Below are 13272 nucleotides of genomic sequence, written 5' to 3' on the forward strand. Positions count from 1 at the left end.
ACAACTACAGAAGTCTGTAATTATTGATTCATGTTCAATCACCCGAAAGTTCCTAAGTGCAATATAACACGTACCATACAGTTAAAAGGAAGTGACGCTTGATCAAGGTCCGCGTCACTTTCCATTTTTAACCAGACTTAACGTCTGAGAAAGTAAAGAAATAATAATAAAAATATCCGTGTAAAGTTGATAACCGAACATCTTGTATGACTTCCTTCAGGGACATAGGGATTATTAGAGTTACATGCCAATACACATACTCGGTAATGATATACGTGGTTAATAACAAGAGTGAATTTAGGATAAACTCAAATGTTCAAATGTGTGTGAAATCTTATGGGACTTAACTGCTAAGGTCATTAGTCCCTAAGCTTACACACTACTTAACCTAAATTATCCTAAAGACAAACACACACACACCCAAGCCCTAGGGAGGACTCGAACCTCCGCCGGAACCAGCCTCACAGTCCATGACTGCAGCGCCTTAGTCCGCTCGGCTAATCCCGCGCGGCTTAGGACAAACTCAGCACCACAATAGTAGAAGTGACCAATAAGTTCCATATAGATTATGCATCTAAGTCATCATCTAGAATTGAGGTACTGGCACAAAAGTACGTAACAGGCCTGCCAGTGGTTATCAGGAACGAAACTGAACACCCACGAATAGACATTCATTCTACAATTTATCACACTACTTGGACTGAAGAATGTAAATTCCGTTTAATTCGAATATTTGTGTTAGAGTCTGATTTTTCCAGTATGCAGACGGTGGGTGGTGGTTTGCGTAAAGTTACAGAAATGCTTTGTCTGAAGAATTAGATAATAGCAGCAGAATTAACCTAGAGGAAAATTACCATATTATTGGTTGGAATAGACTACCAATACTCATAATTTGTTGTTACTATAGTCAACAGAAGTCGCCAGTTGTGCTTGCGGCTGCCTATTAATGTGTAACTTCAATCGTTCCGCATTCCTGGAACCTGTCCACTGTGATGCCACGGTGATGTTTTTACTGCATACTATGTGTGAATGATTGCTTACCTGGGATGGTTGATATACGAAGATGAAGTTATTGCTATTACCGAACACCCTTATACGATACGGTAGGAGCACAAATACAATGGTGCCACAGCTTCTTGAAGGATGGTCTACGCTGACAAACTGATGCGAAACTTTAAATCAGTGTTACATTATTGCTATTTGACTAATATCACCTGCCATTGATGACAATTTTATGAGACAAGCGCACTGTGGCTGTGCTTGAATGCGGGTTCGTTCAGTCGGTTTCATAATATGACACCTTCTTGCAGGTTCTGTATATCGCATTGAATTTGTCTTGAGGATCACTTTTTATCCAGCCATATGGTACCTACCATTCCCGTGCCACTGAACTTTTCGGTATTTTGATCCAGACACAAAATTCATTATTAAGTAAATGCCCGTTCATAAACATGGACGAAAAACTGAACTGAGAACTGAATGCGCTGAGGCCCAGGGATTCAGAGGTCTGCGAATATAGTTACAGATTGTTTACAGTAATGGCTAAAGATAGATCTAATTCGGAAACTGAAGTATCGATGTGTGAATGTGATTAGTAATTTCTCATGCTCGTGAAACACTGTTCCTCCTACGCTTTCAAAGGCTAAAAAGCAAACAGGTTTGTGTGTATAAGTATGATTTGCACGTATGTAGTCGGTAAGTTAATTTTTTGCATGTTATATTTATCTTCTGCACTAATACATGGCTGCGCAAGTGTTTAAGAGCTAGACTCAAATGATTGTAATTGAATGGACATCATCATACAATTTCAGTGAAACGGAATGCAAACAGATGCTAAAATTTCGCGGTGTTTCTTTCTTCCACGCGTATCTTTAAGGGAACTTTTATGCTCAACTTCGTATCTCGAAAATTACATCAGTTTAATTAGTTCATATTAATTACATCTGCAACAATTTAATCCACAGCAATGTACGAGTATTAACCAATTTTAAATGATGAAAACAAGAATTAGTATATTCAGTATATATTTGAATGAATATGTATAACCCTTACTTTAACTTTGATGCAGCCCCTTTGATACCTTCACGTGCCCATTCGTACAGGGCTACGCTCCGGAAGTATGTGAACACCGGCTGCATACCACTGCTTCAGATCAACTAATGAAAGGTCTAGACTGGTTTCACTCAAAAGAATGAATGAGTAACTCAGCCGAGACGTAAAAATGGAGCTGAAATAGTCAAACCGAAGGAATCGAGTGGTTTCATTCGGTTGTTCCCACCGCTACAATCACTGTCGCTTGTTCTTACAGATGTAGACTACATACCACATGAGACGCCTCTTTGGCCTCTTGCCGATGTTAATTGGCACCAGGAACGCCGACCGTCCTCTAGCACAGTAAGACGAGCCGTGTCTTAGTTACGAAATCGCTATTGTCTTGTTTTAGCGTAGATTTTTAAATCACGAATACTACAAGTCGTCAAGGCATTTGGACGATTCAGAACCCTCGACTGCAGTTTAGTGTAAGTGGAAGTGCCGTACATCTACAAGGCACTACGAAGCGAACTTCGGGCTTTTATCAACACAAACCATACTTGAATCACAAGAGAATATGAATGATTTGAAGAAAATAAGAGGGTAATTTAGTGTCAACGTGAAATACCCCTTTTCTAAGAAGATATTTTTCGTGAAACATTTGTATAAAGATTACGACCATAGAGTCTATGCTCATATTTATATTATCTGTATAATAAAAGAAGGTGCAGCCTTCAAATTTTTTGAGAGCAGCTAGGAGAAGCCAGACTATTCGTACTTTCCTTTCTATTGCCTACCTCCATAACGTAACCATCTGGGTCTGTTCAAAAATGTTCAAATGTGTGTGAAATCTTATGGGACTTAACTGCTAAGGTCATCAGTCCCTAAGCTTACACACTACTTAACCTAAATCATCCTAAGGACAAACACACACACCCATGCCCAAGGGAGGACTCGAACCTCCGCCGGGACCAGCCGCACAGTCCATGACTGCAGCGCCTTAGACATCTGGGTCTGTATTTGTACTGATTTCCTAACATACTATCATATCTTGAGCTACCTAAGTGATGTTTGATTATGAATCATCTAGTCCACATGCTTAATTTCCTTATTCATTGTGTCATGAGTTTTACTTTATAGCATTTCTAGCAAGGAAGACGCAATACTTCGATGTGGCACCGATCCGTAATGTGCGTCATTTTATTACTAATTTACAATGTACATTTTCATTCATTACATATGCGGAACTTGCAACAATTCAGAACAGAAGTCTGTATTTTTTAAAATCAATCATACAGCCTAGAGCTACAACTAAATCGCGAATTGCAAATTACATCTAACTACTAAAATTCAGTCGGTCAACATTCTCTGTTGCGCCGCTCCCAACACCAATCTGGAGCCACAGTCTACATTCTGGTAACGAAATTCTAAAATGTTTTAGTTGGTAGAGGTGGAAATCCAACTTAAAATCGTAAATAATTAATTTCTACTAGCAATACGCCCCTGCATCTCACAGGTCTAAGTACCTGCAGCCGGATCACTTGTTTGGGTAGCGGTAATAGTTTTTATATACAAACCTTTCTCGTGGATCAGTTTATGTATTAGTGAAAAAAATATCGAAATCCTCAAAGTAGTTCCTGAGGTCAGTTTTCACATACAGAGAGAAAAATGCAGCTGGGGACTAATTTAGTAATATGTATACAAGGTGGCCAGAAACAGTCTGAAAAGGTTGTAAAGTTATCGAATTTTTTTCTCAACAATTATTTCTCAGCACAACCTCCCTGCAGCTCTCTTATAAGCTCTTCGGAATGTTTCTGACCACCCTGTAGATCGCATATGCGATGTAGAGGAATTCGCAGGAGTGTAAATACTTTATTTCCAGATGGAGTGTTTTACTCTAGGAAAGAGTAAGGCTTAATGCTTCTTCGACGACTAGGCTATCAATGACAGGAAACTCTGACGGGATCGGGATACGTACGGCAACCGGTCGTGTTCATTTCGAAGGAGCCGCCCTGATATTCGGAATTCAATCGAGCTCCTCTGACATGTATGTTCAATGACTGAATAGAAACACAGTACCACCTCTACTGATCTTAAGTGTTTCTTTTCTGACTTATGTGTAGCACATTGATGTTTATTCTTTCTTATTTTCTCCTTGTATTGTAAACCTCCTTAAAAAATTTCCATGGTCTCCTGCACGTCTGTGATAGTTATAATATTTGAGTGTGTAGATCACGAGAGTGCAGAGAAGTTTCAGTTTATGCTGTGATTTGTCATTGTCTGACACTTCGTTTGCATAGCCAGCAACAGCTGTTCGATAAATGTTTCTCTTTTCCGTCAAATCACTAAGCATTCTTAATTGTCCTAATTGCTTTAAAGCAATTAAATCTTTTTCCGCACAACTAGACCCGAGGCTGGTCAATTTGATACCCCATGTGTCCATTTACCATTCTTTGTTAGGCTATTACAGTTAGGACAAAAAACTGTTGTTTAATTTCCAGGGAGTCTTATTTGCGATCAACTGAAACAATTGACCAAAAAAGGGCATACCACAGTGCACTTTTACAAGAGAACTGAAGTATCAAAATTGTAGAGACTAGTGTTTTATTCACACGAAACATGTATTCATACAGTTTATATTGGGAATGACTGTGATAGTGTGCGAAGAGCATTGTCAAACAAATGCGCCGGTCAGTGTTTAACTGTTATGCAGGTCATTGGCTTACGAAGGTGTAGCGTGTGACAGAGCTCCGCTTGCAAGAATATTGGAATGTACGATGTTAATCTGTTTCTCAGACAAACACTTCGATTCCGTCAATCTTGGCAGGCCTTCAATTTACTGAGTCGGGTAATATCGAGTGCTAGTTGTCAATATCGATTGGTTGGTACGTCCGTGTTGTGACTAGTCTCTCAGGGATGTAGCTGAGTGGTAACCTGTTTGCGTACCATGCATCGGGCCCGGGTTCGATTCCCCTCCGGCTTTGGGGTTTTCTCCGCTTGGACTGGATGCTGTGTTGTCCTCATCATCATTTCATCATCACCGACACGCAAACCGCCCAATGTGGCGTCACGTGGAATAAAACTTGCGGGGAATAAGACTTGTAACCCGGCGATCGAACTTGCCCTGATAGGTCCTCCCGGCCATCAATGCCATATGATCATTTCATTTTTTCTCAAGGATCTAGTATTTGTGACAGCACACTAAGTTCATGGGAGAAATCAGCCAACCGAAAGTAGTCGGGGATATAAAACTAATAAAATTCCAATATAGACAAGTAAGGATTTGCGAAGGTTATTAGCGACAATGAGATCGCTATTTACAGAAGTACTAACATGCATTTACAGAGCAACGCCGACGAAAACAGTGTGGCATGAACTCAACAAACAAAACTCTCATGACAGAGCTGTTGTTGCCAAATCTCTTGTAACCCAAGTGACTCCAAATACGGTGCTTTACTGGTGGGAAGAGGACAAGCATGTGTTATTGACTATTCGAAGCATGAAATGTGGCGCGACGATTTCAGCTTTAACACTGTGCCCCTTGTAATGCGGCAGACGAGTGGTACAAACTTGAAGTGACTGATGCCGTATTCAGTGAGCCATCCGATTCACATTCTATTTCCATTCACAAATATTCAGTCATAATTTTGTCTTCATTTACGTTGATTACTGGGAAATTTTTCACCACTGACTACAATATAAGTAAATTCTTTCGTCAGATACGTAGAACTTCAGTTAGTCACACATGTAAAAATTACCGTATTTACCGTGCTGACGAAAACACACATGATACAAAAAATATACAGTGCTGCAATATGCTGTAAGTGTTGGTAATAGTGGAAATGCATTAATTATTTGATGAATTACTTTGACTGGATGTCTACATATTGTTAAAACTGTTAAAATTTCAGACTTAACTGTGATTTGCTTTGTAGTTTTGAATGGTCAACCTGTGGTTACATTAATTCATAGTGGATCTAATTGAAGTAAAATTGGTTTTTGTCACTGTAAATTAGTTAAAGTAGCAAGTTCAACAATAAATGTATTCGTTTTAACTGTCAACAAATGCTTGAACAGACAAGCATTGGACGTCGAAAGGTTTAGCTGTCAGTTGTTTCTCCACACCTCAGAGTGTGTCCATCTAGGTTGTAAATAATTTTGTACTCGGAAAAATCACGTATATTGATTAAAATGGAAGCAAATGTTATATCACTGCTTTCGTCTCATTATTAGTACGTCGTAAAAATGTATCAAACAACCTATATCTGGAAAATAATGTTCTGCAGCCAAGAGTTGCTCAACCCTATTATTGTCGGCTGAAGAAAAATGAAAGAGGAGTATTTTAACTTTATCCTACGAGCGCACTTGATTAGTGTGTTCTATGCTTCGAACTGGTTATGCGTAACACAGACTCGTAATCCTGGATTTATAAGCGAACAGCTAGAAAGTAAAATGTTACATCCCACTATACGAAGTTTTGACGTAAGGAGAACACCTTAAGGAAGCGAAAAATTCAGACAAATACTTCCGTCTGTAAAACATGTCAGAGGTTCTATAATGATTTACTAGAAATGTTATAAAATCCTATTTACTATATTCAGTGTTTATATAATCTCCAAGATGTTTAAGGCGCACAACACACTGTTGCTATGTTTCGTCCGACTACCTTTTTATCCCATTTCTTTCATTTATACTACGAACTGTAAGAGCTAATCGTGCTCTCTACGCAGACCCATAATGGGTATCTTTCCGAAATATTTGATTGTTATGGTTCTAGCGGGAGTAGGCACACGAAGACGGTGCAATACGTTCCTATAAGGATGCGTTGCAACGGCTTCGCCCAAAACGGGGGTATACAAAAGAAGTTCCGACCAAGTGATAATTTTCCCAGAATTTTCTACCCCTGCTCATTTTTAACATCCTCCGCACAATAAGCGCTTGCCGGTCGTATCTTCAAAAAAGAGTGGAATTTCGTTAAAGACGACATTTGTTTTCACAGACTAGTAACTGTAGCGGATCAAGGATGGCACCGCACAGTACTTTCTCCAGCTGAAGAAACTAGTTTTGCGGCTCCTTTTAGCCGTCATGCCGTGTTACGGAAGGAATGTACGTTAATAGAGATGGATCTCCATTTCGGTTAGGCAAATGTGGTGGCTGTAAATGACCTGGCTCTCTCGAAAGAAACGTTCTCACATTTTCCTGAAGCGATTAATGAAAATACCGGAAAGATTACCAGGTAGTGTATTACAGCTGTTTTGTACCGTGCAACACGTAACCAAGAAAGAATATTTTTTATGTTTATGTTCATTAATAGTCATCGGTAGTTCCATTAGTCAAACTTGTAAAGTCTGAAAGACGCGGACAAAGTGAGCAGGCCTAATACTCGACTCGATAAAAGTTATTACTGAATTTCAATTTTTTGTATTTTTTTATCTTGCATAAACTGTTTCTAACAAGCTCGTAAAACAAATGATCTGCTTTTACGTATATCTCTTAGGTTGTCTTACGTTGTGACGGTAAGAAATAAGGCTTCAGATGTTAAATACACAAGCATCGGTTCGATTCAGTTGAAGTTTCAAGTATAGTCGTCGTTTAAGCAGTCTATTTCGTGCAAGTGGGAAGTCTAATGTATGCACATTTCGTACGAATTAACAAACAGTTCAGAAATAGCAGCAATATGTATGTGGTTTTAAAATCAATCTTGAAAATAACAGAGGAAACACCTTCCTCTTCGGGATTTAGCGATTCTGTATACAACACTTCATCTAACTGTGTTGTCTAAACGTATTACGTACTGGAGGACCAACGTTCGAGATTTTTTTTAAAATAGTGGCTCTTTCTGGAAACAGAGCTCGGAGAGTAGCTTACGAAAATTTTTCAGATTCTGCTCCGCTGTCTAAATTGGCACAACCGAAAGCTCAGGAATTACTTCTGTATACTCAATGGATACATAAAAAAACGATTTTGGTCTTCAGTATGCGTTACTGCAGATTAGTGGAAGATTAACTGTGGGGATTCCCTACTTTTTTGATAGACAGTTCTGTCAAAGAATAGTGACGTTTTACGAAACTCATTTCCTTGTTCGATAACTCACAAGTATGTGAGAAATGGATTAGTACCATCCAAGTTACGCACGCATAGGTTTAATGCAGAATGTTTGAAAATGGAAGATAAGAGTTTTGTTCTCGAAGCATGTGTAAAAGAAGGAAACTGTGGAGGGAAAAAAAGACACTGATGTATTAGAGGCTGAGCGCGGATGGTAAGATATCAGACATTGCGACACTTTTCTGAAGAAATATAGGCAACGTACTTAAGCAGATGCCACAACAGAGATTTCAACCCGACATCCAGAGTCACTGAACCACTTCGCTTGTCTCTCAGAAGAGAGAAAACCTGCTTGACATTAGCAGCAGAACATTTGTTACCAAGGAATGTAGGACTATATTTTATTTGGATATTTCGAATAGTAAAATGCTATCACTATATTGTGCTCATGAAGATGACGGAATGTGTAATTAAGGTGTTGTCAGGAACCATAATGAACGTGAAAGCTGTGTGGTCATCACGCGCTGCCAATAACAAACGAACAGTGCGCCACAGGCTACGTACTTGCCGCCTCTTCCTCGAGGTCCTTGTCCTGGCGGACGGCCAACTCGTCCGTAATCGTCTGCGGCTCGTCGGGGTCCTCTTGACTCATGGTTGTCGGATGGCAGGCGACACGCTACCGCTCTTCACTAGGACACTACTCCCAGGCAGTCCTCAGAAACCTGCTCCGTGGGGGCTGCCTCACAGGCCAGAGATACGGGCGCTTGTCTGCCAGTGGCACTAGCGTGGCAGGTGGATAGCATTACATTGCACAAGCAACTCGCACTGCGACGGCTGATTTTCCCGTATTCTAAGTCGCAGTACCAGCGTGGATTGTGCAATTAAACGCAACAGGATTATCGGAGCAGTGGAGCCCGGTCCTCGTTAGATGGTTCTCCAAATTCTTTTAAGATTCTTGAGACAGATGTTAGAATGTGGGTAACGCAGTGCAACAAATTTTGTTAGATGCTTTTCTACGACACAGCCTACGTCGTGGAATCAGGCAGCGACCAAAGGAAGCAGATAAAGAGGTGCCGACTGGTACTGATCGACACCTGAGGTTATCGACCCTCCCAGCAGGAGAGGCTCCCGTCGACAGAGTGGGGCGCTGTTCACTGTCAGCAGCAGTGTCGAACGCTGTCGATAACGCGTGCGACAGCGGGAGACCCTCTCGAAGCGACAGCTGGCGAGATACTGGCGCGGCGCCGACCGATGGTTCCCATGGGCTGGCCGCTGGGACGCAGCAGCCCGCGGCATTCGCGCCTGGCGGCAGTCCCGCGGCGTTTTATTTATACCTGTGCGATCTGCACGCGTCCGCTAGCAACTAGTTGGCGGCGGAATTCGTGCCCACTAGCGTGGAAAATGCAATCGTTGTTTGGAAACACCGCTGCGACGCAGTAGGTCGTCTCTGCTACACAACCGTGTTAAGGATTCATAGACAGGATATACGAACGAAAGGACGCAATACGCACTCGCTTGTGTATGTATGTGTATGTGTTCCAGCCATACTCGATGGAAGGGGTTACAAAGGACCCGAATTTCTATAGAAACGCACTCACTTGGAAGACGCGCATGCACTCGTGCAACGCCTGGTGTACTGTTTAACCAAATCAGAACTTCTTGTCACCCAGCTTTTCATTGCGTGGCTTGACCACACGGAAATACTTCGGGGAAAGACTTGGGGAGTACCACTGACGAGGAAGATATATGTTCACGATTTCGCAACTACTGCTGCTGCCGTTGTCGTCGTCGTCTCCGAATAACTACTGCAACTTACATCCTTCTGAAGTTGCTTACTGTACTCATCTCTTGGTCGCCCTCTACGATTTTTTCCCCCACACTTCCAATACTAAGCCGATGATTCCTTAATGTCTTAGAATGTGTCCTATCAACCGATCCCTTCTTCTAGTCAGGTTGGCCGGCCGCGGTGGCCGTGCGGTTCTCGGCGTTGCAATCCGGAACCGCGGGACTGCTACGGTCGCAGGTTCGAATCCTGCCTCGGGCATGGACGTGTGTGATGTCCTTAGGTTGGTTAGGTTTAAGTAGTTTTAAGTTCTAGGGGACTGATGACCTAAGATGTTAAGTCCCAAGTGCTCAGATCCATTTGAACCATTTATTCTAGTCAGGTTGAGCCTCAAATTTCTTTTCTCCCCAATTCTGTTTAGTACCTACTCATTAATTACATGATATACCCATCTACTCTTCAGAATCCTCTCTAGCACAGCATTTCAAGAGCGTCTATTCTCTTCTTGTCTAAAAAGCGATGTTAACAAATTTCTGTTTACCAGAAAAGTTTTTCTTGGAACTAATGGTTCAATAATAAAAAATTAGTGCTTCATCCTAAACTGCAGCGGATTTATAACATGTTTCATACAAAAAAAATTAACTTACCAACTTGGGAGAAATATTAACGAAATTTCTTATATTTTGTAGCCATTCAGAACGATCTTCATTGTTTAAATTACATCATAATTATTTCCCAGATCCATGTCACCCAATATTAAATGTGGTACACTAATAGCTGGTATTTAAAAAGGTTCTTCAAACTCAGCCTTATCTACAAACGTTAAACATCATATTCATGACTGGTGACCACTTTCCACATTATATTCGCTCTCCATGAGCCCTCACATGCAACTCCCTCTCTGAGAGTTCTACCACTCAACTACTTTACTGAGCAAGCACCTGTGAAAACAGGGGTGAAAATTAAAGTAACCGATACAACATAATGTTCAACAGCAAAAATTGTTCTACAGAATCTTAATTTTTGTAATAAAACAGTCCCAAACGCAGGAAGGTGTTCGTTTATTTACTAGTGACCGGTTTCGACCACTGTTTTGGTCAGCTTCAGACCGCTTACTCTGTGAAGAGAGTAGCATCATTGTACTTAGAGGAATGTAAACTACTAGCATGAAAAGAAACACAGTATATCAACAAATACGTAAAAGAAAGGGAGCTATATCCATGGGAGTCTGCTGCACCTGGCGAGGAGCAAGCCCCAGTCTAGGAGGCATATAACCACTGCTGCATGTCATGCAATTTACATCGCTTAAATAGTGCAACTCTACCCACCAACTCCAGCATTACATCATTATCAGCCAATGGCCGTAAAACACGTTAAATAAAGCCTAAATACAATTATAATCATAGATGTATCGAAAATAAAATAAACTTTATAAAACCATGATACAAAACTTAAAACTGAGTAAAAAGAAGCCGTTAACGTATGAGAAAACGCATGGTGCCATCTATAGGGCCCTGGGTGTAACAATTATGAGTCAAAGATGTTCAGCAGGGACGCCACCAGTAACTATTGTATCGCTCTGAATATCGATGTATTACGACCACAAAGCAAAGATACATTAGTACTGGCTTACAATATTTGGATCTCCGGTAATCAAGGTACGATAATCAAAATCGATATGTTACTGCTACCGATCAGAAAACGAAATAGTTATTATACGTTGAACATTATTTCCGTCACAATTATATTCAAAATTAGCGAGGCCTTTAACCACTAAAAGGAGTTACAAACACGCTATATTAAGATACATAACATTAATGCCTTTCTATAGGGACAAGTGCATACCATATGTCAGATACAGACGGCGAGAAAAATACTACTTATAATCATCGTAATAGTATAAAGACAGGTATGTTCGTATTCGTAATATTATGTACAAGATTAGATGTGAGCCATTCATTATCCCCAGAGTTTGCAGTTATGTTTAAAACATTAAAGAACCTCAGTGGAATAACACAAAAATAAACTGAAATAAATTTTTGATATTAACATCAAATGTCCACAATTGGGACTTAAACATATGTAAGGTAACGATGATTAAGGAAATGCGTCACGGGTACTCAGGTAACAACAAAAACATCAATGTATTCTCATTATACAGTAAACGCTGACCTGCTATTACGTCTTGGTTTAAGCAAATAATAAGCTTTGGCAGTCATTAAAACTTGGGCTTGAGTCACCATTATAATTAGCTATAGCAAAAAATTCGACATCCTAATAATAAAATTGGTCTATTATTAAACCTGTACCTCGACTTATATGAAAAGTGGCAAATAAATAAAGTGTCTAGGGTGTTCACTATTAAAAACGCCATCAAATAAAACAAGGAGACATCGAGAGACAACTTTTGCCATACTAAAATAGCAAACCTTTGCTGGCCCGAACAGTGGTCGAAACCTGTCATCAGTAAATAAATGAACATCTTTATGCGGTTGGGACTGTTTACTATAAAATATAAAATTTTAACATTTGTTGTAACCGCTGGATTTCCAATAGAAACAAAGTAACTTTTTAAAAAATATTTTCTATGGAAAGCATTTCATTTTTACAGTTTACATATCTTTTATCAGACTATTCAGTGAAACTCACTCCCAGCATTCTGGATGGCAGTAGGCAGGAACTTGCAACGGTTCAATGAAATTACTACACCGTCAAAGTTTTTTTTCTTTTTTTTTTCCTAAATGGCTTCCAGTTTCTGACCTCCTGTTTTGCTGCGTGCAGCACTGGGCTGTCGTATACAAATAGTACCCTGCATTTAGCCACTCATACAAGCCATATGGCCAGCAAATACAGATTATGGTAGCACTTATTTAGGTGGCTTGATAATGGACTAAAGTCCGAATTGGTCGACATTTAAATAAACTTCTGTTTTCTGTGTAACTTTGGCTGTTTCATAATTACATTATTCAATTAAAATTTTGTCATTTATTTTACAAATGGCATTTTAGTGTTTTATATATGTTTATAATACGCCAGTATTGTAATTGGAGCAGTTAGTTACATATTTGATGTTATGAAACAAATTTGTTCATACAGTATCGGAGAGTGTGACGTGGCGGGAGAGCCACGTACGTTAGCACGGAACTTCCGGTATTACGGGAGATGCGTCAGCCCTCCTTGTGATCCGGCCGACGGATTAATGACGAGAGCTGATGAGCCGGCTATCCTGGATGTGGTTTTTAAGCGGTTTCCCACATCTCACTAGCTGAACACCAGGCTGCTACCAACGACCCAGCTCGACTACACGATTCACAAACATTTCCAAAGCGTTCACGCACTTTCATACGAGATGATTTTAGACGCAGGCAGATCGGGTACACTGGCTACACCCAGGCGTGGAGGGATGTTCGCGT

At 40.3% G+C, this 13272-nt stretch overlaps 1 protein-coding gene across 9 annotated transcripts in view; it reads right to left on the bottom strand.

Moving 5' to 3' along the window:
• Positions 1-13272, bottom strand: part of LOC126457194 (sodium bicarbonate cotransporter 3) — a 989834-nt gene that overhangs the window by 446358 nt on the left and 530204 nt on the right. Inside the window, exon 1 of one of the 9 annotated variants that reach the window (XM_050093290.1) lies at positions 8641-8747. The exons of the other annotated variants lie outside the window; for them this stretch is intronic. Coding sequence (XP_049949247.1) covers positions 8641-8728 — 88 coding nt within the window. The 5' untranslated portion in view covers positions 8729-8747. Of the gene's footprint in view, positions 1-8640; positions 8748-13272 lie in introns of those variants that run through there. 9 annotated transcript variants of the gene reach the window in all.

Source organism: Schistocerca serialis, chromosome 2 (genome assembly GCF_023864345.2).
Source record: "Schistocerca serialis cubense isolate TAMUIC-IGC-003099 chromosome 2, iqSchSeri2.2, whole genome shotgun sequence".
Taxonomy (NCBI): Eukaryota; Metazoa; Arthropoda; class Insecta; order Orthoptera; family Acrididae; genus Schistocerca; species Schistocerca serialis.